The sequence below is a fragment of the Anomaloglossus baeobatrachus genome, chromosome 11 (genome assembly GCF_048569485.1).
Source record: "Anomaloglossus baeobatrachus isolate aAnoBae1 chromosome 11, aAnoBae1.hap1, whole genome shotgun sequence".
NCBI classification, from domain to species: domain Eukaryota; kingdom Metazoa; phylum Chordata; class Amphibia; order Anura; family Aromobatidae; genus Anomaloglossus; species Anomaloglossus baeobatrachus.
This window is the reverse complement of record NC_134363.1, coordinates 118,531,832-118,556,093: the sequence shown is the minus strand read 5'-3', so window position 1 is coordinate 118,556,093 and position 24,262 is coordinate 118,531,832. Positions and strand designations below refer to the sequence as shown.

At 49.1% G+C, this 24,262-nt stretch overlaps 1 protein-coding gene across 3 annotated transcripts in view; it reads right to left on the bottom strand.

Annotated features, from left to right (window-relative positions):
- The window catches only part of ARHGEF12 (Rho guanine nucleotide exchange factor 12), a 258,987-nt gene that overhangs the window by 12,227 nt on the left and 222,498 nt on the right, over window positions 1-24,262 (bottom strand). For all 3 annotated transcript variants that reach the window (XM_075328415.1, XM_075328414.1, XM_075328413.1), the window contains 3 exons: window positions 8,869-8,964; window positions 7,444-7,520; window positions 849-1,013 (listed from right to left, as the gene is read on the bottom strand). In XM_075328415.1, the coding sequence (XP_075184530.1) occupies window positions 849-1,013; window positions 7,444-7,520; window positions 8,869-8,964 (338 nt within the window). The remainder of the gene's footprint in view (window positions 1-848; window positions 1,014-7,443; window positions 7,521-8,868; window positions 8,965-24,262) is intronic.

Below are 24,262 nucleotides of genomic sequence, written 5' to 3'. Positions count from 1 at the left end.
TGGGTATGACATCAGCACAGGTCCTTTAAGTCACACAGTAAATCAATTCTATAATAGAATTAGCATAAATAACAGGGGAGTGGATATCTATGAATACCCATCCCAGCTATCAGGTGCTGTCATTCAAAAAGCTGCTCATTTTACAAAACTTTACTCGCTTGTGTTACAAAACGTATACATCCTAGCTGACAACTAAAGGTATGCATAGAATCAGCCTGATAGTGCCAGTATAGCACTGGCTTTAGGTTATATAGAAAAATCTTGGTGATTGGTGCACTTTAAAGCCATCAGATAGCTGAAGACCATAATTGTATACGGTCCTGCTCATATGACTGTGCATAATGTGGATCCACAAATCAATCCTATCGCTCTGAAGAGGCAGAGAGGACATTTTGTTAAATAGCCGATATGCCAGTGGGTTTTTTGGGCCTCTTTGAATCACCTGCAGTCTTACTAATATATCTTTCACTGGAAAGCAGAATGGTATCTATATTAATCACTCAGAATGTGTAAAAACACAAATAACTAGTAGTACAGAGGTGCTTTCTGTGCTCAGGACATAATTACTCACATTTATGGATCAGTAATCTGGAAAAGGTTTGTAAAAAAGTGTTGTCATTATTGCTCGTCAGCCATGTTTGCCTAATACAGATGTTCATGGCGTTGCACGATGAGACAGTTCACTAACTTGGGGTAATGTGAAAATTTTCTTCTTACATTAGGAAAAAGTCCTTATTTTGGGTTTTCTGGTACAGCACACTGATATCTATCCTTAGGTGAAAGAGCAGTGGTGCACAATGCAGAGCTAAGCTGCTGTGCCAGACATTGTAGGTTTCGGTCGTACTTACAGTTCCGGAGGGCATCCTGTGCCCACTTGTGCTCGGTAGTGGTGCAGTAGGACATGTGGCTAGGACTGGTAGACGGCGGGAGAAGCGGATTGCCTTGCACTGGTTGTGTGGTGCTGTCCCCACCACCATGGGATGGTGCTGAACTTTCAGTGCCAGAATCCTTGTCTAAAACAAAAAGAAAACTTATCAATGTTTCTCCTCTTTTCTTCTCTAAAGCACAAACAATTCAAAGGAACCATCACACAATCCACGTAACTATTATCAGTACATGATCAAGTGCAAATTGACACTGATGGTGCGATCTGCCAGAGCGCTCATCTGATGCCAGCGTCAGTAACCTGAGCTTCTCCGCTCCTGAACAATCTAACGGAATTTATGTAAAAAAAAAAAAAAAAAAAATCAAAGTTCAAATACAATTTCTCTATCTCCTAGAGGTTTCCCATAACTGAAGTTATCCCCATTCCATAGATAACGTAAGGGAAAAAACAATGCTAGGGATCAAACTGCTGCGATCCCCAGTGCCTCAGAAGCAGAGGCTGAGCATGTGCACATGTATGTCAGTCATTGGCTATGGGACCAACAGAAATAGTTGTGTCCTGCACTGCTTTCTCAGGCAGTCCCATAGACAAGGAATGGAGTGAAGGTGCTCATATCAATAAATTAACCCCTAATACTATGAAAAACAGAGATGGGATTTTTTGGGGGAAAAGAAAAACGCACTTGTGTCCATTTTTCTAAATCTCCCAATTGTCATTTCAATTCGACTTATTAGGAGTATTGCTATGCCCATGTCTGTCCTTTGGGGGTATGATACATCAGATGCGAGGGATCGCAACTCCAACATTTAGTAAGGTGTCCCACATCATACTGATAGGAGAAAACTGTCAATCTTTGGAAAACCCCTTTAACATTAGTCACACACTAGTGTAACGGGGGCCGCTCGGGCAAGGGGGCGGTTGATCCTTTTGTTCTCAGGGTATATAAACTGTATCTGCAGAGTGTGACAAGCGGAATATTTTGTGGGGCTCCTAATAACGTGGGTCTCCCCAGCCTGAGAATACCATCCCCCAGCTTTAAAGCTTTATCTCGGCTGGGTATCAAAATTGAGGGGGACCGCACGCTTTTTTTTTAAAATTATTTATTTTACTGTACGATACAAACCCGCCCACTGGCGGCTGTGATTGGTTGCAGTCAGACAGCTGTCACTCAGTGTGGGGGCGCGCATCTGACTGCAACAAATCATAGGTGTTGGTGGGTGGGGGAAGCAGTGAATATGAAATGAGCCTAATGAGCGGCCGGCACTTTCAGAAGCAGGAGAGGCCATGGGAGCAGTGTGACAGCTGGTGATCGGTGAGTATGAAGCAGAGAGAGACAGAGGATGGAGAAATGTTGTTGACAAAAATGCATCCAAAACGCAATGCAAATGCAGAGCTAACATTTTGGTTGCATTTTGACACACCTCATTCATTTCAATGGGTGACAAAACATGACCAAAATTCAAAAAGAATGAACATGCTGCTTTTTTTTTAGGCAAAGATTTTGACAAATATTTGTCAAACAAAACTCTGCCTAAATACAAGGAACGTGCGGATGGAAATTCTGTCTTCTCATAGAATTTGCTGGGGAAGCAAAAGCATGCAGTTTGTCATTGACAGTGCAGTTTAAAACGCAACCAAAATGCGAGAAAAAAAACGCAATGAGCGTACGTGGTCTAAAAAATGTGTAACTTGGTGCCCTTTTAAGTCACGCTATTACTGTACTGCTATTTTTTTTCAACCCCAGGAGTATGTGGAGTCCATCGGTCATTAACTGGACATGGGGATATTAAATGTACCATAAATTAATTCCTCACCCAATGCACACAGTCATCTTTTTCCTTACAAATAGATAACGGCTCTACAATGAATGCATGGTATGTGCGCAGTGGATGAGAACATTGCTTCTGCTAGGTTTCCTTTTATATGAAGAGCGCTGACAAAGAATGACTTTTGGAATTAGCAGATAGGAGTTAACATATGGCAACCGAATCTATCTGGAACCAAGTATACAAAGCAAAATGTATAACAACATGCAGAGCTATATACTCATCTCTCCATGCCATAATATACAAAGGCACATCTGTTACTGAACAGAACCAGGGCCATATCGAGCTCACTATACAGTACACAGGTACCAAGTACCGAGCGCAGTCACATCCGATAATGCAGACATAACCGGTCACAACATAAAACTCATGGCAAGAAGACTGATTTACAGAGGCACAGCTGATGCCAAAGTCATGATAAAAGTGAATTTGTATCCACAAATGGACACCAGGCTGTAAATGGCACGAGCGTCATTTCCTTCACTGCAAACAGACTGTGGAGCTGGCGCAGACATCACATATACGGGCAGAGATAAACACACATGACGTGCCAGGCAAATAATGAATCAAAGCTGGAATCTCCTGGTTAGAGCCATCGTATTACAGGGTCATATACAACACTGTGCACGTACAAGGCCACTGTGGATAAAATGCTGCAATGTAACAATGCCTTCAATAATAGAAGGGGTCATTTTTATTTATTAACTAGCTGTAGTACCCAGCGTTGCCCGGAACAGCAATTGTCTCTCTGTCTTTTCTGTCTGTCCCTCTCTTTCCCTATCTGTCTCTGTCTTTTTCTGTCTCGCTATCTGTTTCTCCACTGACATCATATTACCTCACACAAAAGCTTCTTATACTGTTTATTTTGTTCCTATAGCAACCACTGACAGTTGCTATTAATAACCTATAGCTCCCACCTCCACTCAGTTTAATGGAGGCAGGATTTTTAGAGAGTAACTAAAGCGCGGGGTTAAATTTTCCCACCCAAACAATCTATAACGTTCCCTGAGTCACATGGAGTGTCAGTGCAAACTTTCGTGATTGTAAATGCGACAGTACTGATTGCTTTAGCGGACATACACACACACACACACACACATATATATAAATATGCATACACTTTGCATTTTGTCTAATATATAAAGCTAAGTGAATGAACATGAGAGAAATCTAGATCAAATCAATGTTTGGTGTCACCGCACTTTGCCTTCAGATCTTCTAGATACACTCACAAAAAGTCAGGGATTTTGTAGGATTACACAGCACAACAATGTTTTTGCTACTGAGGGTAAAACATGTGTTCTTTACTAATTTGAACATGCTGATTCCAAATATGAACTCAGAATTTGCACAGCACGTCCAGATTTTGAGTTACTTAGAAAAGAGACCTATGCTTCTATGCAGATCATTCTGAAATTGATTAAATATTCAGAACATCAATGGAACATTTGTGCTGACCTCAAAGTTGTTGCACTAGTCCTTGGTTTGCAGTTAGGTTACACTAAGCATATGTGCTTTCTGTGCCTATGGAACAGTCGAGATGACAACAACCATTATAAAATTAAACGGTGGCCCAATAGAGATGAACATAAGATTGGTAAGCACAATGTTCAACACGAATCACTTGTCGATCCACTTAAAGTTTATCTTCCACCTCTTCACATTAAACTAGGACTAATGAAAAATTTTGTAGTAGCAATGGATCGTCAAGGGAATGGATTTAAGTATCTGAAGGAAAAGTTTAGTGCATTGAAAACTGAGGCCAAACTCAAAGCAGGAATCTTTATTGGTCCTGAAATCCACCAACTAATCCATGATGAAATCTTCAAGAAAGAACTCACCCCACTTGAACTAACTGCATGGGATGCATTTATATTAGTAGTTCAAAACTTCCTTGGAAATGAAAGAGCAGAAAACTATGCTGAACTAATAGACAATATGCTTCAAGCATACGAAATGCATGGTGCCCGAATGTCATTGAAAATGCATTTCCTACATTCACATCTTGACTTCTTTCCTCCAAATATGGGTAATGTCAGTGACGAACATGGTGAGAGATTCCACCAGGACATTTCTACTATGGAAAAAAGATACCCAGGTCGCTTTAACACCAACATGATGGGCGATTACTGCTGGTTTTTGCAACGGGCCACTAGGACCACTCCCAAGCGCAAAAGCAAGTGCCTGAAGCACTTTTAAAAGTACTCTGCTGAGTTCAAGGCGATTTCTTAAGCTACTATAAGTGATTTTTAAGTTTATTGGTTTATTTACCTATACTTCTTTTTCAATAAAAATGATAATACATGTTGTGAAACTGTGGGACATAACGATTCTGTATCTTTATTAATTGCTTATTTTAATTTTCACAAAAATTGGAATAACTTAATATCCTGACGTGCTACAAAAAAACTAACTTCAGATTTGGATTCAGCGCATTCGATTTAGTATAGCGCACATGGTTTTTGCCAAGTAGCAGACAAAAAGTGTTTATTTGTTGTGCTGTGTTATAGGCAGGTTGAATCATACCAAGTACTTACTAAATCATCATTTTTATATGTAGCTTGAAATATAGTCATTAATTTATACAGAAAATGGGAAACGTACAAACAGAGAGGAAGAGTCAAACTGCTACAAAAAGGTGAGGTTGTGGAAGATGGGGTCACGTCAAAACATAAAATAGGAGTGAACATGTCATTCGTACATCTGGGCAGCCGCACAAATGCCCAAGAGGTGATGGGACCAATACCTCCTCCTAAGCAGGTGGGATTGTTCCTTATCAGGAGCTATTGGACTGCATAGGGCCCATATATTGCTGTGCACATGGCTCTCCACGGATTGTGTCCGCTCACCTATAGTATTAAATCAATACATAGACCTGAATCATCATCCTCATCAGAGATTCATCAGTGTCACTTTTCTTTTTGTTTTGTTGTATTCGTTGACATTTTTTGTGGCAAATTCTTCAAAATGGTGCACGAAGTTCATGAATTTGGAGCAAAACAGAAAAATGCTTTTTATTTTTGTCTCTGAACAGTTTTTGTGAGGTTGCAGCACCTAAAGTTGTGAGTGATACTTTCTGCATGGAAACAAGCCCAAGCAACTTAACTGTGTATGAAAACATGGATGTGGTGCAACAAAATGGCATTTATCTGTAACAGAAGGCACCTTGTTCACCAAAGATCTGGAGAGCGGTGCAATAATGAGGGTCTGCAGGCAAAACTGAGGCATGATGGAGGGTGCGTGCAAGTTTTGGGCCGCACTTCAGTCTTAACAGCTGAGAAATACAGGCCGATACTTATTCTCATGCAATACCATGAAGGGGCATCTGATTGGTTTTATGTTTGAAGATTGTCCTGCTGCTGAAAAAACTTGGAGCCAATGTCATTAAATGGGTGTCCAAGGATGTAATAAAATAGCCCCCCATCACGCAATTCACACCATTGTGAAGTTTAACACGCTGTGGAAAATTCGCGGAATTTGCCGCAATTTTTTTCGCGGAAATTCCGCGGATTTCTCAAAAATCGACACTACAGCGAATCCCCGGGCATTTTCATGGTATTTTGTTACTGCTGTGCCCATTCTGCGTTTTTTTCCGCCGCGGAAATAATGCGGACTTCCCTGCGGAAAAATCTGCAGCATGTGTATTATTCCTGCGGATTTTTCCGCGCGATCCTATACTTACATGCCTTGATTGAAGACATCGGAGTCACTTCCTCCGGTGCAGAGGAGCGCGGAGGAGCCAGGAGAGACCAGGAGGAGGTGGGGGCCTGCACGAGCTCCGGTCATGGGACAGCCGGAGCTAGTAGTGAAGTGCAGCGTGATGGAGGTAAGTATGAATGCCCCGATCACTCCTGCACTTGTTCTGCATTGAGGATGCAGTGCCGAAGCCATGGTGCTGTATCCTCATTGCAGAATGCCCGCAGGACATTCCGCAATAAAACCGCAGCATGGAAACAGACAAGGTTGTGCTGCATTTTTCTGGGAGCTCTTGCGGAATGCCTGTGGAAATATCCACAGGACACTTTCCCCGTGGGCACATAGCCTAAGGAAGGAAAGCCGTCTAAAAAAAAACAAAAAAAAAACACTGCTGCAGAGATGTGCATCTTAACTGTCTGAAGACAAATGTTGTAAGCACACTTACCTCAGAGACAAGAAGTATGTGACAGGAGAAGAAATAAGTCATCTCCTCAGATGACATAGCACAAATCATTTTTTTCCTCAGCCTCAGGCCTCAGTCAGATAAGAAGATATATTTCCTCTCCTGTCACAAATGTTTCCTTGGCCCTTGGAGGTATGTGTGCTAACGATACTGGTGTTCTGACAGTTGACACATCAGTAAATGACATCATTGGAATCACGGTCTCTGCCCATGCATCTTGTTGCTCTCAGATTAGGTAGCAAAATCCTGGTAACCGATTCCCTATAAAAATAATGTTTAGAGGAAACAAGAACATGGCACCCCGGATATAATCATCAAATCTGTGTCGGATTACATACAGAAACAAAAGGATTCATAGAATATTTGTGCTTAGTTCTCCAAGATGTTTGAAAGATTGAAAGAACCTCCTTGACTAGTTCTTTCAAAATCTGTAAACAAGTGTGCCTATCGTGAAGCCTTTTTCCCACACCTGGTTAAAACATTTGCACAGTAGTGTAGTATTCATGGTTAGAAGTGTATATAACCTTCCCCTACATAAACCACAAAGACATCACACATAGGAGACCACTCACCTGAGCTGGGCCCAGTAAGGGATTCCCCTCCTTTATCCTCCTCAACTTTCTGCTTCTCAACATCTTCATGTTCTTCTCTGATTTTATAAAATAAATAAAATGGTTATATCACACATATCAGTCCCAGGTACTAAAAAACAAAAAGACAACATACTAATAGAAAACATACAAAAAAAATTAGCAATTTCCTCTGCTTGGATTTCCCAAGGCGGGAGGTCAAAGAAATCAGAATGGGCATACCATCATCAAGGACACCGTGACTCGTCCCCACTGCACCGTCACCCACATGATGAAGGAGCAGTGCGGCTGCCTGTAGTTTTTTTTCTTTTAACAGACACTAAGGCGGGCTTTGCACATTGCGACATCACAGGCCGATGCTGCGATGTCGCACGCGATAGTGCCCGCCCCCGTCGCAGGTACGATATCGTGTGATAGCTGGCGTAGCGAAAACTATCTCTACGCCAGCTTCACACGCACTCACCTGCCCTGCGACCGTCGCTCTGGCCGGCGACCCGCCTCCTTCCTAAGGGGGCGGGTCGTGCGGCGTCACAGCGACGTCACACGGCAGGCGGCCAATAGGAGCGGAGGAGCGGAGATGAGCAGGATGTAAACATCCTGCCCAGCTCCTTCCTTCCGCTTATCCTACGGAAGCCGCAGTGACGCCGGTAGGAGATGTTCCTCGCTCCTGCGGCTTCACACACAGCGATGTGTGCTGCCGCAGGAGCAAGGAACAACATCGGACCGTCGCGTCAGCGTAATTATGAATTACGCCGACGCTGCAACGATGATACGATTACGTCGATTTTGCGTTCGTTAATCGTATCATCAAGGCTTTACACACTATGATATCGCATGCGATGCCGGATGTGCGTCACTTTCAATTTGACCCCACCGACATCGCACCTGCAATGTCGTAGTGTGCAAAGCCGCCCTAAGGGCTGGTTAGCGTTTCTCCTACGAGTTTCACCTGTGTTTTTCACACACAGCACTGTGACAGACCGTGGGGTAATTCACATGCTTGATTTTTTCCGTGGATTGAGAGATACACATAAAAGCACACAGACTTGGCTGATTTTGAGCTCCTGCTCACAACACTTGCCAATGCAATTTTAAGGGTGGGGGGTGTAACAGGCCGCACCATGTGTTTCATTAGTTTTTCTCGGCTGAAGAAAATTGATTACGATCAGACCAAACGGTGTTGGTAAAAAAAACTGACCAAATTCTGATGACATTATTTGTGCAGACGAAAAAAAATCACGGATGTGTGAAGGTGCCCTTAGACTGATCAGTATACTAGGACGTTTGGAACTATATCAGTGTACGGTATACCCTCTGTTACAGTTTCTGAATTGTAGTACCAAATTCCCTTTAAGGAACTGTTATGTATACCATGATACCCGCTGATGTTTTCCACATTTTACTTACTCATTTGTAATCCCTGGTGTGACCTGTAGTGGAATCGCAGATCTGGGATCCTCCACTTTGGATGCAGCAGCCATTCTTGTAATTAAGTCGTGCCAACTAAAAAAAAAACAAAAAAATAGCACTGTAAGGTCATGTTCACATGTATTTGTGCATGTCTGGAAAAGATGGGCACTGCCAGTATAAAGGCCAGACAGTGACAAGGTGACACCCCTGGCTTCATTAAAGGGAACCTGTCATCAGAAATTTTGCACTAAACATAAAATATTCCCCCTCTGCAGCTCCTGGGCTGCATTCTAGCAATGTTCCTGTTGTTTATGTGCCCCCTTTCTGAACAAAATAAAGACTTTGTAAAGTGGTAACTTTTTGTATTAAGATCTTGATAATGGTACACGGGGGCGGGCTCTCTGGTGTCCGTTAGTCTGGCTCCCTGTAGCTTTAGGCCGTCCCCCATCGCGCAATTTCAAAGAGGTGACGTGGGTAAGCTGGCCAGCGCTTGCGCAGAATGGTGGAGGCGGCGGTGGAGGTGGCGATGGAAGCGCGACCACGAGATTATGGGCGGGTACTTGCTGATGAAAGTCACAGCGCCGCCCATAATCTTGCGCATGCGCAACACGTCACCAGCGGTCACACTGTGCACAGTCCCGCGAGAGTGGCACGGCGCATGCGCGAGATTATGAGCGGCCATAATCTCACACATGCGCTGTGCCACTCTCGCGGGACTGCAATGTGCAGTGTGACCGCTGGTGACGTGCTGCGCATGCGTGAGATAATGGGCGGCCATAATCTTGCGCATGCGCCGTGCCACTCTTGCGGGACTGCAATGTGCAGTGTGACCGCTGGTGACGTGTTGCGCATGCGCGAGATTATGGGCGGCGCTGTGACTTTCATCAACTAGTACCTGCCCATAATCTCGTGGTCACGCTTCCATCGCCGCCTCCACCGTTCTGCGCAAGCGCTGGCCAGCTTACCCACGTCACCTCTTTGAAATTGCGCGATGGGGGACGGCCTAAAGCTACAGGGAGGCAGACTAACGGCCACCAGAGAGCTCGCCCCCATGTACCATTATCAAGATCTGAATACAAAAAGTTACCACTTTACAAGGTCTTTATTTTGGTCAGAAAGGGGGCACATAAACAACAGGAACATTGCTAGAATGCAGCCCAGGAGCTGCAGAGAGGGACTATTTTAGGTTTAGTGCAAAATTTCTGATAACAGGTTCCCTTTAAGTGAAAAGGCTCTGTCCAGGTTTCTCTTGGAGAACTGATTTTTGGGGCATGGAGGCAAACCCGACAGTGCTCAGAGCATGATTTGTGTGTGAACCTGGCCACAGATCATATTCAGTGTAAAACTTCACAACATAAGATTTAAATATCATCTGGTAAAGAATCTTAAGCCTGTACTCCCATACCCTAGGAAGTCTGATACTCAGACACCTCATTATCCCAGAAAAGCATTGAAGAATAACTAGAAAGTCACAGGAGGAACGGTGAGATCTCCGGTTACAACACAGTGATAAGAGCACAGCACACACTGACATTTACTTAATACAGGGGTTTTTCAATCTTTCCATCTTTAAATTGCCTTTCCCACTAAATACACTAAGATAGGTTCTAAAGGGTGCTTTACACGCTGCGATATCAGTAACGATATATCGTCGGGGTCACATCGTTAGTGACACACATCCGGCGCCGTTACAGACATCGCAGCGTGTAACACAAACGAGCGACGATCAATGAGCACAAAAACGTGAAAAATCGTTGTTCGTTGACACGTCGCTCATTTCCTTAATATTGCTGCAGCGACAGGTACGATGTTGTTTGTAGTTCCTGCGGCAGCACACATCGCTGTGTGTGTGACACCGCAGGAGTGACAAACATCTCCTTACCTGCCTCCACCGCCAATGCGGAAGTAAAGAGGTGGGCGGGAGGTTACGTCCCGCTCATCTCCGTCCATCCTCTTCTATTGGATGGCTGCCGTGTGACGTCGCTGTGATGCCGCACGACCCGCCCCCTTAGAAAGGAGGTGGATCGCCGGCCAGAGCGACGTCGCAGGGAAGGTAAGTCCGTGTAATGGGGGTTAGCGATGTTGTGCGCCACGGGTAGCGATTTGCCCGTGTCGCACAACCGTCGGGGGCGGGTACGCTCGCTAGCGATATCGGTACCCATACCGCAGCGTGTAAAGTACCCTTAAGTGTATGATTAGTGCCACTCTATTAAGACTCCCAATGATCTGACATTGGAGGACCCCCAATCTATTCAAAGAATGGAGCCATTGTGCATGTGCACCATGGGGACACCTGTGCTCAGGATCAGTAGGGGCCTAATAGTCCTCCAGCCCTCAGTCATTTATCACCCTAACACAAGGGATAAATATATTTAGCAGAAACACTTCTTTAGGGCATGTTCACAGGATCTGTTTTTCTCTGCAATTTTCGAACCTTACAATTCATTTTTGGAAATGTGGTGGTAACGTGGAAGATCTCCTGCTTTCGATGTGAGCAGAGCCCCTTAGGGTTGAGAGATCCTGATCGGATTCCTGGGATCTCAAAACTCAGAAGTTCAGAACACACTTGATAAAGTGATGGGTCACAGATTCTCAAAAAGAAGGGAATTTTGTTTACTTACCGTAAATTCCTTTTCTTCTAGCTCCTATTGGGAGACCCAGACAATTGGGTGTATAGCTTCTGCCTCCGGAGGCCACACAAAGTATTACACTTTAAAAAGTGTAACTCCTCCCCTCTGCCTATACACCCTCCCGTGGATCACGGGCTCCTCAGTTTTGGTGCAAAAGCAGGAAGGAGAAGACTTATGAATTGGTATAGGGTAAATTCAATCCGAAGGATGTTCGGAGAACTGAACCATGAACCAAAAGAACAATTCAACATGAACAACATGTGTACACAAAAGAACAACCAGCCCGAAGGGAGCAGGGGCGGGTGCTGGGTCTCCCAATAGGAGCTAGAAGAAAAGGAATTTACGGTAAGTAAACAAAATTCCCTTCTTCTTTGTCGCTCCATTGGGAGACCCAGACAATTGGGACGTCCAAAAGCAGTCCCTGGGTGGGTAAAAGAATACCTCAATAACAAGAGCCGAAACGGCCCTCCTCTTACAGGTGGGCAACCGCCGCCTGAAGGACTCTCCTACCTAGACTGGCGTCTGCCGAAGCATAGGTATGCACTTGATAGTGTTTCGTGAAAGTGTGCAGACTAGACCACGTCGCTGCCTGACACACCTGCTGAGCCGTAGCCCGGTGCCGCAATGCCCAGGACGCACCCACGGCTCTGGTAGAATGGGCTTTCAGCCCTGAAGGAAGCTGAAGCCCAGAAGAACGGTAGGCTTCGAGAATCGGTTCCTTGATCCACCGAGCCAGGGTTGACTTGGAAGCCTGCGAACCCTTACGCTGGCCAGCGACAAGGACAAAGAGCGCATCTGAACGACGCAGGGGCGCCGTGCGAGACACGTAGAGCCGGAGTGCTCTCACCAGATCCAAAGAGTGCAAATCCTTTTCACATTGGTGAATTGGATTAGGGCAAAATGAAGGTAAGGAGATATCCTGATTGAGATGAAAAGTAGATACCACCTTAGGGAGAAATTCCGGAACCGGACGCAGAACCACCTTATCCTGGTGAAACACCAGGAAGGGGGCTTTGCATGATAGCGCTGCAAGCTCAGACACTCTCCGGAGTGATGTAATTGCCACTAGAAAGGCCACCTTTTGCGAAAGACGTGATAAAGAGACATCCCGCAGCGGCTCGAAAGGTGGTTTCTGAAGAGCCGTTAGCACCCTGTTAAGATCCCAGGGTTCCAGCGGACGCTTGTAAGGTGGGACTATGTGGCAAACTCCCTGCAGGAACGTGCGGACCTGCGGAAGCCTGGCTAGACGCTTTTGAAAAATACGGAGAGCGCCGATACTTGGCCCTTGAGAGAGCCGAGTGACAAACCCTTGTCCATTCCGGCTTGGAGGAATGAAAGAAAAGTGGGTAAGGCAAACGGCCATGGAGAGAAACCGTTATCAGAGCACCAGGATAAGAAGATTTGCCAAGACCTGTAATAGATCTTGGCGGACGTTGGCTTCCTGGCCTGTCTCATGGTGGCAATGACATCCTGAGATAACCCTGAAGACGCTAGGAGCCAGGACTCAATGGCCACACAGTCAGGTTGAGGGCCACAGAATTCAGATGGAAAAATGGCCCTTGTGACAGCAAGTCTGGGCGGTCTGGAAGCGCCCACGGCTGACCCACCGTGAGATGCCACAGATCCGGGTACCACGACCGCCTCGGCCAGTCTGGAGCGACGAGAATGGCGCGACGGCAGTCGGACCTGATCTTGCGTAACACTCTGGGCAGCATCGCCAGAGGAGGAAACACATAAGGCAGTCGGAACTGCGACCAGTCCTGAACTAACATGTCCGCCGCCAGAGCTCTGTGATCCTGAGACCGTGCCATGAATGCCGGGACTTTGTTGTTGTGCCGTGACGCCATGAGATCGACGTCCGGCGTTCCCCAGCGGCGACAGATCTCTCGAAACACTTCTGGGTGCAGAGACCATTCCCCCGCATCCATGCCCTGACGACTGAGAAAATCTGCTTCCCAGTTTTCTACGCCCGGGATGTGAACTGCGGAGATGGTGGAGGCTGTGGCTTCCACCCACTGCAGAATCCGCCGGACTTCCTGGAAGGCTTGACGACTGCGAGTGCCGCCTTGGTGGTTGATGTATGCGACGGCAGTGGCGTTGTCCGACTGGATACGGATCTGCCTGCCCTCCAGCCAACGCTGAAAAGCCAATAGGGCTAGATACACTGCCCTTATTTCCAGAACATTGATCTGAAGGGAAGACTATCGGAGTCCAGGTTCCCTGAGCCCTGTGGTGGAGAAAAACCGCTCCCCACCCTGACAGGCTCGCGTCCGTGGTGACCACAGCCCAGGTTGGGGGTAGGAAGGATTTTCCCTGCGATAGAGAATTGGGAAGGAGCCACCACTGAAGTGACGTCTTGGTTGCAAGGGAAAGAGAGACGTTCCTGTCGAGGGAAGCCGACCTCCTGTCCCATTTGCGGAGAATGTCCCATTGGAGCTGCCGTAGATGGAATTGCGCGAACGGCACTACCTCCATCGCTGCCACCATCTTCCCCAGGAAGTGCATGAGGCGCCTTAAGGGGTGTGAGTGACTCCGAAGAAGTGATTGCACCCCTGCCTGCAGAGAAAGCTGTTTGTCTCGTGGTAGCTTGACTACCGCTGACTGTGTATGAAACTCCATCCCGAGGTAAGTCAGTGATTGGGTCGGTGTCAACTTGGATTTTGAGAAGTTGATGATCCACCCGAACTGCTGGAGAGTCGTCAGAGCGACTGTAAGGCTGTGTTGACACGCCACCCGAGAAGGGGCCCTGACTAGGAGATCGTCTAGGTAGGGAATCACCGAGTGGCCCTGAGAGTGTAGGACCGCCACGACGGATGCCATGACTTTGGTGAATACCCGTGGGGCTGTCGCCAGGCCGAAAGGCAATGCCACGAACTGAAGGTGTTCGTCCCTGATGGCGAAACGCAAGAAGCGTTGATGTTCGGGTGCGATCGGCACGTGGAGATAAGCATCTTTGATGTCGATCGATGCTAGGAAGTCTCCTTGTGACATCGAGGCGATGACCGAGCGGAGAGATTCCATCCGAAACCGTCTGGTTCTCACATGTCTGTTGAGCAGTTTGAGGTCCAGAACAGGACGGAAAGATCCGTCCTTTTTTGGCACCACGAACAAGTTGGAGTAAAAGCCACGACCACGTTCCTGAAGGGGAACGGGGGTCACAACTCCTTCTGTCTTCAGAGCGTCCACCGCCTGAAAAAGTGCGTCGGCCTGAGCGGGGGGCGGAGAGGTTCTGAAGAAACGAGCCGCAGGACGGGAGCTGAACTCTATCCTGTAACCGTGAGACAGAATGTCTCTCACCCATCGGTCTTGAACATGTGGCCACCAGGCGTCGCCAAAGCGGGAGAGCCTGCCACCAACCGAGGATGCGGTTAGGGTATGCCGAGAGTCATGAGGAGGCTGCCTTGGAGGCAGTGCCTCCTGCGGCCTTTTGGGGGCGTGACTTGGACCGCCACGCATAGGAGTTCCTCTGGCCTTTCTCCTGCCTGCTGGACGAAGAGGATTGGGGCTTGGCGGAGGGACGAAAGGACCGAAACCTCGATTGTCTTTTCCGTTGTTGAGGTCTCTTAGGTCTGGACTGGGGTAAGGATGAGTCCTTTCCCTTGGATTCCTTAATAATCTCATCCAATCGGTCGCCAAACAAGCGTTCGCCAGCAAACGGCAAACCGGTTAAGAACCTCTTGGAGGCCGAGTCTGCCTTCCATTCGCGCAGCCACATGGCCCTGCGGACTGCCACAGAGTTAGCGGATGCCACAGCTGTACGGCTAGCCGAGTCTAGGACTGGGTTCATGGCGTAGGAAGAAAAAGCTGACGCTTGAGAAGTCAAAGACGCAACTTGCGGAGCAGAATTACGTGTGACAGCATTAATCTCAGTCAGACAAGCCGAGATAGCTTGGAGTGCCCACACAGCTGCAAAGGCCGGGGCAAAAGACGCGCCCGTGGCCTCATAGATGGACTTCACCAGGAGCTCTATCTGCCTGTCAGTGGCATCCTTTAGCGATGAGCCATCTGCCACCGATACCACAGATCTAGCCGCCAATCTAGAGACTGGAGGATCCACCTTGGGACATTGAGCCCACCCCTTAACGACTTCAGCGGGGAAGGGGTAACGCGTGTCAGTGAGGCGCTTAGTAAAGCGCTTGTCCGGAACCGCTCTGGGCTTCTGGACAGCGTCTCTGAAGTTAGAGTGATCGAAGAACGCACTGCGTGTACGTTTGGGGAACCGAAACTAGTGTTTCTCCTGCTGAGACGCCGACTCCTCCACAGTAGGAGGCGGGGGAGAGAGATCCAACACCTGGTTGATGGACGAGATAAGATCGTTCACTAATGTGTCCCCTTCTGGTGTATCAAGGTTAAGGGCGACGTCAGGGTCAGAACCCTGAGCTGCGACGTCCGCCTCGTCCTCCAGAGAGTCCTCAAGCTGGGAACCCGAACAGCGTGAAGAAGTCGGGGAAGATTCCCAGCGAGCCCGCTTAGCCTGTCTAGGACTGTGGTCCGGGCAGGAGTACTCCGCGTGGGACCTAGGGCCCAGCCTGGGAGCGCGCTGCGGCTCGGACCGAGAGGGGCCTGGAGGTGACGATCCAACAGGGGCCGGGGCCTGTGTAAGGACCGGTCTGGACTGCAAAGCTTCTAGCAGCTTGGCAGACGATTTGTCCATAGACTGAGCCATGGATTGTGAAAGTGACTCAGAGTTTCTCAGCAAAAGAGGAGAACTCTGTCCCTGGCGCCTGGACAGGGGGAGCAGGGGGGTCTACATGAGCCGAGGGGTCCACTAGTGACCGAGGCTCCGGCTGAGCAAGTGAAACAGGGGTCGAGCATTGCTCACAGTGAGGGTAGGTGGAACCCGCAGGTAACATAGCCCCACAAGAGGTACAAGCCGCAAAAAACCCCTGTGCCTTAACAGGTTTGCTCCTTGTGGACGACATGCTGTTGTCTCCTAGGAGAATGATCACTGAGGGTATATGGGCAAAAACAGGGTATACAGCCCGACCGAACAGAAATATATATATAAATACGTATCTATTCCGGCACCCTAGGGGGGACCAGCACCGGGTGACCGGTGTGGCTTACCAACCGCTAACAAGCGGAGTGTGTGCCTCCAGATTCCCAGCTTTAGGTCCCCTGGAGCTGCAGAGCTGTTCTGAGAGTCCTCCACCGGCAGAATGCCCAAAAAATGGCTGCCGGAGATCTCAGGGGAGGAGTGGAGCCGTGGGCGGCGCCAGGAAAGTGCGGGAATCTGGGGTCCCCACAGTGATCAGTGAGGGGGGAGGAAACATGCAGGATGCTCCGGCCCTCACATCCGACGTCAGGTCGGCAGTCCCGCCCTTACCCCTGACAGGCAGGCCCGGGGGCGGGATTTTTGCGACTAGGCCGCGATGAAGCCGGGGACTAAATTTGAGACCGCGCCCGACAAGCAGGCACGGTCGGCGCGGAAGTCCGCCGGTCTTCTCAATTCAGCAGCTGCCGCAGCGTCCGGGAAGAAGGTGCGCTCCTGCACATTCCCCAATGGGGACACAGAGTACCTTAGAGTTGCAGGGCCCGGTCCCTGAGGTTGAATAGACTCCGGTCCGGCAGATTCCCACAGGGGCTGCGGAGGGAGCACGGTCCCAGCAACTGGATGACCGTTCAGGATCCCACTTCTCCCAGAGCCGCTAAGGGATGGTGAAGGAGACGGCATGAGGCTCCGGCCTTTGTACCCGCAATGGGTACCTCAACCTTAACAACACCGCCGACGTAGTGGGGTGAGAAGGGAACATGCCGGGGGCCCCGTGGGGGCCCTCTTTTCTTCCAACCGACATAACTAATCTGAGAATGCATGAGTGGATGTGTGCCTCCTTCCACACAAAGCATAAAACTGAGGAGCCCGTGATCCACGGGAGGGTGTATAGGCAGAGGGGAGGGGTTACACTTTTTAAAGTGTAATACTTTGTGTGGCCTCCGGAGGCAGAAGCTATACACCCAATTGTCTGGGTCTCCCAATGGAGCGACAAAGAAAGGACAAATTAAAAGAAAAAAAAAAGAAGAAACTGAAAAAAAGGCAGCCTTCCTCGCAAATGCCAGATCACGATACCAAAGCACTAAAGGATGCAGCTCACCCCCATAATTAAAGTGGGGGAAGCAGAGGTGCAAAAAAGAGAATTTTGTTTACTTACCGTAAATTCTTTTTCTTATAGTTCCGACATGGGAGACCCAAACCATGGGTGTATAGCTTCTGCCTCCGGAGGACACACAAAGAACTACACTCAAACGTGTAGCTCCTCCCTCCCAGCATATACACCCCCTGGTAGCCAGTCCTAGCCAGTTTAGTGCAAAAGCTGAAGGAGGACATCCACCCACAAGTAGAGATAGAGCAAAACCCGGAACAACCGGAACCTCTGTCTACAACTGAATAAGAGACTTTAAGCAGTAGTGATGTTCAAATAGAGTTTTTTTATTCAGAGAAAAAGTCCATAAATAAATAAACGTTTTCGACCTAATTCGGTCTTCCTCAGAAAGGACTTATCTATGGAGATGCAGGGTAAAATTATGATCTTCCTTTGTAAGATCCTCCTTTATGGATCCACCGCTTCAGAACAGACCATTACGGTATGAAAACAGATGTAAAAATCAGCTGACTATAGGACCATTCAATAGCATATATTCAGAATATCGTCCTATAATTATCTATAATTGGATATCTTAAATGAGGTTGAATTGGACAATACTGAACAAAAGAGGAAAGCCCTCACGATTATGTTACAAAGTGGACATATGTGTGTGGGGAACCGCTCCGTGGACTTCACTGACAGTGAAGTCCACGGAGCGGTTCCCCACACACATATGTCCACTTTGTAACATAATCGTGAGGGCTTTCCTCTTTTGTTCAGTATTGTCCAATTCAACCTCATTTAAGATATCCAATTATAGATAATTATAGGACGATATTCTGAATATATGCTATTGAATGGTCCTATAGTCAGCTGATTTTTACATCTGTTTTCATACCGTAATGGTCTGTTCTGAAGCGGTGGATCCATAAAGGAGGATCTTACAAAGGAAGATCATAATTTTACCCTGCATCTCCATAGATAAGTCCTTTCTGAGGAAGACCGAATTAGGTCGAAAACGTTTATTTATTTATGGACTTTTTCTCTGAATAAAAAAACTCTATTTGAACATCACTACTGCTTAAAGTCTCTTATTGGGGTTACTAAGAGTGCCGGAGTTCTTTCCTACATATATATATATTTTTCTCCAGAGCACCTAATTGGTGAAGCAGGGTCCTAACCTACTTGCCTCTGTCTACAACAGCCGGTGAAAACACACGGAACAAGAAAACTGCCAACAGGCAACAGGGAGGGTGCTGGGTCTCCCATGTCGGAACTATAAGAAAAAGAATTTACGGTAAGTAAACAAAATTCTCTTTTTCTTTATCGTTCCTTATGGGAGACCCAAACCATGGGACGTCTCAAAGCAGTCCATGGGTGGGAAATAAACAAACACTGAGAAGTAGGCGAAACCTAACTTCACAAATGGGCGACAGCCGTCCGAAGGATGCGTCCGCCCAAGCTCGCATCTGCCGAAGCATGAGCATGCACTTGGTAGTGCTTCGAAAAAAAGTGCAGACTAGACCACGTGGCAGCCTGACAGACCTGCTGAGCCGTAGCCCAAGAGGCACCGACGGCTCTGGTCGAGTGCGCCTTAATCCCCAGCGGGGGAGGCATCTGAGAACATTGGTAGGCCTCGGATATGGCCGACCTATTCAATGAGCTAGGGTCGGTTGAGAAGCCGAGAGACCCTTGCGCTGACGTATGGTCAGCACACAAGAGAGGTGCACAGCCTAAGAAACAGCGGTGCGTGACACATAGATCCGGAGCGTCCGCACCAAATCTAAAGCATGCAACGCTTTCTCAAAGCGATGCACAGGGGCCGAACAAAGGGAAGACAAAGAAATGTCCTGGTTAAGGTGGAAAGGGGACACCACCTTAGGGAGAAGGCCCGGAGTTGGACGGAGAACCACCTTGTCTTGGCGAAAAAAAACAAAAAGGGTGACTCCGAAGAGAGCACAGTCAAATAAAAGACTCTCTTGAGATAAATTATGGCCACCAGAAAGACCACTTTCTGTGAAGGACTAAACAACGAAACCTCCCTAAGAGGCTCAAAGGGGGGTTTCTGTAAGGCCATGAGGACCCGAGTAAGGTCTCAGGGATCCAGAGACCGCCGGTAAGGCGGAATGATGTAAGATGCGCCCTGCATGAAGGAGCGCACCTGGGCCAGTCGGGCGATATGCCGCTGGAACAATGCTGACAGAGCCGAGACCTGTCCCTTGAGGGAACGAGGGACAGACCTAGCTGCAGGCCGGACTGTAGAAAGGACAGGATGGTCGGCAAGGAAAAAACGGCCAAGGAGCATGGCCAGAAGAACGACACCAGGACAGGAAAATTCTCCAAGTCCTGAGGTAAATCCTGGCCGAGGAAGACTTCCGAGCCTGAGTCATAGTGAAGATGACCTCGGAAGGAATGCCTGAAGCCGTAAGGATTCAGGGCTCAAGAGCCACGCCGTCAATCTGAGAGCCGCAGAATTGTTGTGGAAAACGGACCCTCTGAGAGAACGTCTGGCCGGTCCGGGAGATGCCACAGCACCTCTACGAACAGACGGAGCAGGTCTGGAAACCAAGCTCGCCTGGGCCTGGGGCGATAAGTACGACCCGACGGCCCTCCATTTTGATCTTGCGCAGGACTCTGGGCAAGAGAGCTAGAGGGGAAACACGTAGGCCAGACGGAACTGGGACCAATCTGGAACCAGCGCGTGCCAAGGCCTGAGGATCGTGGGAGCGAGCCACGTAAACCGGGACCTTGTTGTTGTGCCGGGATGCCATAGATCCACTTCCGGAGTGCCCCGCCTGCTAAATTGACCGGAACACTGCCGGATGCAGGGCTCACCCGCCGCTGCCCACGGTTAGACGGCTGGGATAATCTGCCTCCCAGTTTTCTGCGCCTGGGATGTGGACTGCGGATATGGTGGACTCGGAGTCCTCCGTCCACTGAAGGATATGTTGAACTTCCAACATTGTTAGGCGGCTGCGAGTCCAAGGACTACAGCCCTGATTTCTAGCACATTGATCGAAAGGGCTGATTCGGACGGTGTCCAAGTGCCCTATGATCGGTGGTGGAGAAACAGCTCCCCAGCCGGATAGACTGGCCCGTGGTCAGAATCACCCAGGACGGGGCCAGAAAGGAGCGTCCCTGGTACAGAGAGAGGGGCCGAAGCCACGACTTAAGGAGAGCTCCTGGTCTGTGGCGACAGATCCACCAGTCTGTGCAAGGAAGAAATCCCTTGCCCCAACAGCGGAAAATGTCCAGCTGCAGGGGACGCAGATGGAACTGGCAAGGGGAACCGCTTCTATTGACGCCATCATCTGACCCAGCACCTGCATGAGGTGCCTGATGGAATGACGGCGGAGCCTCAGCAGAGAGCGAACTGCCAGATGAAGAGACTCCTGTATGACTAAGGGCAGCTTCACAAGCGCCAGCAGAGTCTCGAATTGCATCCCTAGGTACGTAAGTTCCTGGGTCGGGGTCAGAGTGGACTTGCAAGCGTGGCGAGAGTGAGCGAGACACTCCGCTGACAGTCTGCACTGGATGAAGCCCTGACTAGAAGGGCGTCCAGGAAGGAATCACTACCAACCCCTGGAGGAGCAGCACCACAATTGGTGAATACACAAGGGCCGTGGCTAGCCCAAGGGGAGAGCCACGATTGGAAATGTTCCTCTCTGATTACAAAACGTAGCCAACGCTGGTGGGAAACTGCGAATGGCACATGCAGAGAGACATCTCTGATGTCGATGGATGCTAAGAAATCTCCTTGGGTCATTGACTGATCGCAGAGATTTCTGTAAAATTGCCGCACCTGAACATGCTGGTTGAGAAGCTTGAGATCCAGGTCGGAAGCACCGTCCTTTTCGGGGACTAGGAAGAGATTTGAGTAGAAATCTCAGAACCGTTCCCAGTCGGGAACTGGTACAATTACTCCATTGGCCTGCAAGAATGCCACGGCCTGTGAGAAGGCGGGTGCCTTGGAGCAGGGGGGAGTTGTCAGAAAAAAATCTGTTTTGTAGCCGTGGGAGAGGGTAATCCACACCCACTGATCGAAGACGTGTTGCAACCACACGTCGCCCAAGAGGGAGAGCCTGCCACCGACCAAGGACGTTACTGGCGTGGCCAGATAATCAAGAGGAGGCTGCCCTGGTGGCAGCAGCTCCTGCCGACTTAGGACACGGCTTCATGCGCCAGTTGGTTTACGGACCTTTGGACGAGGCCGAGGGCTTAGAGGACGACCAGTTAGAGGAAACGAAAGGAACGAAACCTCGACTGGTTCCTGCCCTGGAAGGTTTCCTGGGTTGTGGCATGGAAGTACTCTTCCTGCCAAAAGCTTCCTTAATAATTTCCTCCAGTTGTTCACCGAATAGACTGGTCCCAGCAAAAGGGAGTCCAGCAAGGAACCTTTTAAGAAGCATCTGCCTTCCACTCTCGAAGCCACAGGAACCTGCGGATAGCGAGGGAAGTGGCCGAGGCCACCGCAGTGTGGTGACAGTCTCCAGCTATAGGATGAAAAGACTGAAGCCTGGAAGTTAAGGCAACCCATTCGGGCAAAAAAAGGCCCTGGTGAGGGAATGCATCTCCTCCCAAGAAGCAGAGATGGCTTGAGAGCTCGCACTGCTGCAAAGATGGGGAGAACGAGGCCCCTGCCGCCTCATATATAGATTTGTCCAGAAGGACAACCTGGCGGACAGTGGGATCCTCAGAGAGGAGCCGACAACTGTCCGGGCTGAAAATCTAGACCCCGGAGGGTCCACCCTTGGTGAATGAGCCCACTCCTTGACCACCATTGGTGGAAGGGGGAAACAGTCATCAGAACCACGCTCTGGGAAGCGTCTGTCAGGACAAGCTCTGGGCTTGGTCACAGTGACCTGAATGGTGGAGTGGATAAGGAACACACTCCTTGTTCTCTTAGGCAAGGTATACTGATGCTTTTCTGCCAAAGAGGGGTGCTCCCCTGATACAGGCGGATTGAGGTCCAGTATAAATATAATGGACGCAATCAAATCATTAGCATCTGCGTCACTTTCAGACAGATCAAAAGGGTACATGGAGAGCGTCCGAGCCCCCAGTAAGTCAGAAGTACGCTTAAGAAAGCGTTTGTCAGGACAGGCCCTGGGTTTAGTCACAGTGGCCTGCTCTCTTAGGTGAGATAAACTGATGTTTTCCTACTCTGACACTGGAGGGTTAAGGTCCAGAACGGAGTTAATGGACGCTATCAAATCGCTAACATCTGCATCACCATCGGTATCAATGGGGTACAGAGACGAAGCGTCTGAGCCCACAGTAAGGGTATCCTCCTCGCCATGTGACTCGGCCCGTGAGGCAGAGCCGTGGGGCGAGGAAGGAAAGGAGTCCCTGCGTCTCCGTTTAGGAGGACGGGGTCTGGGATTAGATGAAACAGACTCTGTGAGCTCTGCAGAGCGAGCTGGAGCATCAGAGGCACCCTGAGAAGGGGGCTGATGCATGCTTAGCAGCGTCCGAGACAACTGTCCAATGGAGTCTGCAAAGGACTGGGAAATAGCATTGGAAAAAGATGCTACCCAAGACAGGGGTTCAGCCTGGGGAGACTCCAGGCTGAGGCACCACCACATTAGACCATTACAGTGTGTGGTCTGTGCCGGTTCAGGCAATATGACCTTACATGCAGAGCATGTAGTGTACAGCCTTGGAGCCTTGCTCCTAGTGTGAGCCATGCTGCTGAGGAGGGGGTTCTATAATAAAGAATTAACTCCTTCAGAATGCCCTGAGAGTGCGTAAAAGTGCACAACCAAAGGTTGTGACTTATCAGGCCGCTATTATGTGCGCCCCCGGATTCCAAGCCTGGACCCCCAGCCAGATATTCACTCCCTCTGCACTGCAGAGCAGCCAGCGCCGACCAGTGTATTAAGAACGCTGAGAAAATGGCGCCAGAGTGAGGGGGGGGGGGCGGGGGTTAACCCAGGAGCGGGAATCGGAGGGCTAAGGAGATGTACAGGGGAGGGAATCATCTCCTCAGATAGGAGTGTCCTCCCCTGTGCAGAGCGGCCGGCGGGCGGCGCTGCAGTGTCCCCCTGCATGACTGACATGCAGGGGAACGAAACGAAACTAGGCCGCGGCTGAAGCCGGGGCCTAGAGTTATGCATGCGGCCGACAGTCAGGCATCATCGGCGCGGTTCTCAGTAAAAACCGTGGAACCGGCCGGAAACACAGTAAAAAGCAGCATTATCAAAGTAAATCACTGTCCCCCCCAATAAAAGTGCCCCACATTGCAGAAGGACCCTCTGAATAACGTCTCTATACTTAGCGTTGAGACGCAGGGCCCAGTCCCTGGTGGGGTGGGGGTTCAGTGCTCCTTCCAGCAGGGTCCTGCACAAGGGCTGCGGATGGAAGCCGGTCTCCTGCAAGGCAGTGAGAACCGTGTTGGCTCTAACTTCAAGCCAGAGCCCCTAAGGGATGGTGAAGGAGCGCGGCATGAAGGGCTCCTGCCCTGAAGTCAACCTTAACAGCACCGCCGCCAGGGGGGTGAGAAGGGACATGCCGGGAGTCCAGTGGACCCGCTTTTCTTCCAAATCTTTAGAAAAAATGAAAAATCAAAAGAGGATGCATGTGTGTGTGTGATCCTCCTGACACACAAAGCAAAAAACTGGCTAGGACTGGCTACCAGGGGGTGTATATGCTGGGAGGGAGGAGCTACACGTTTGAGTG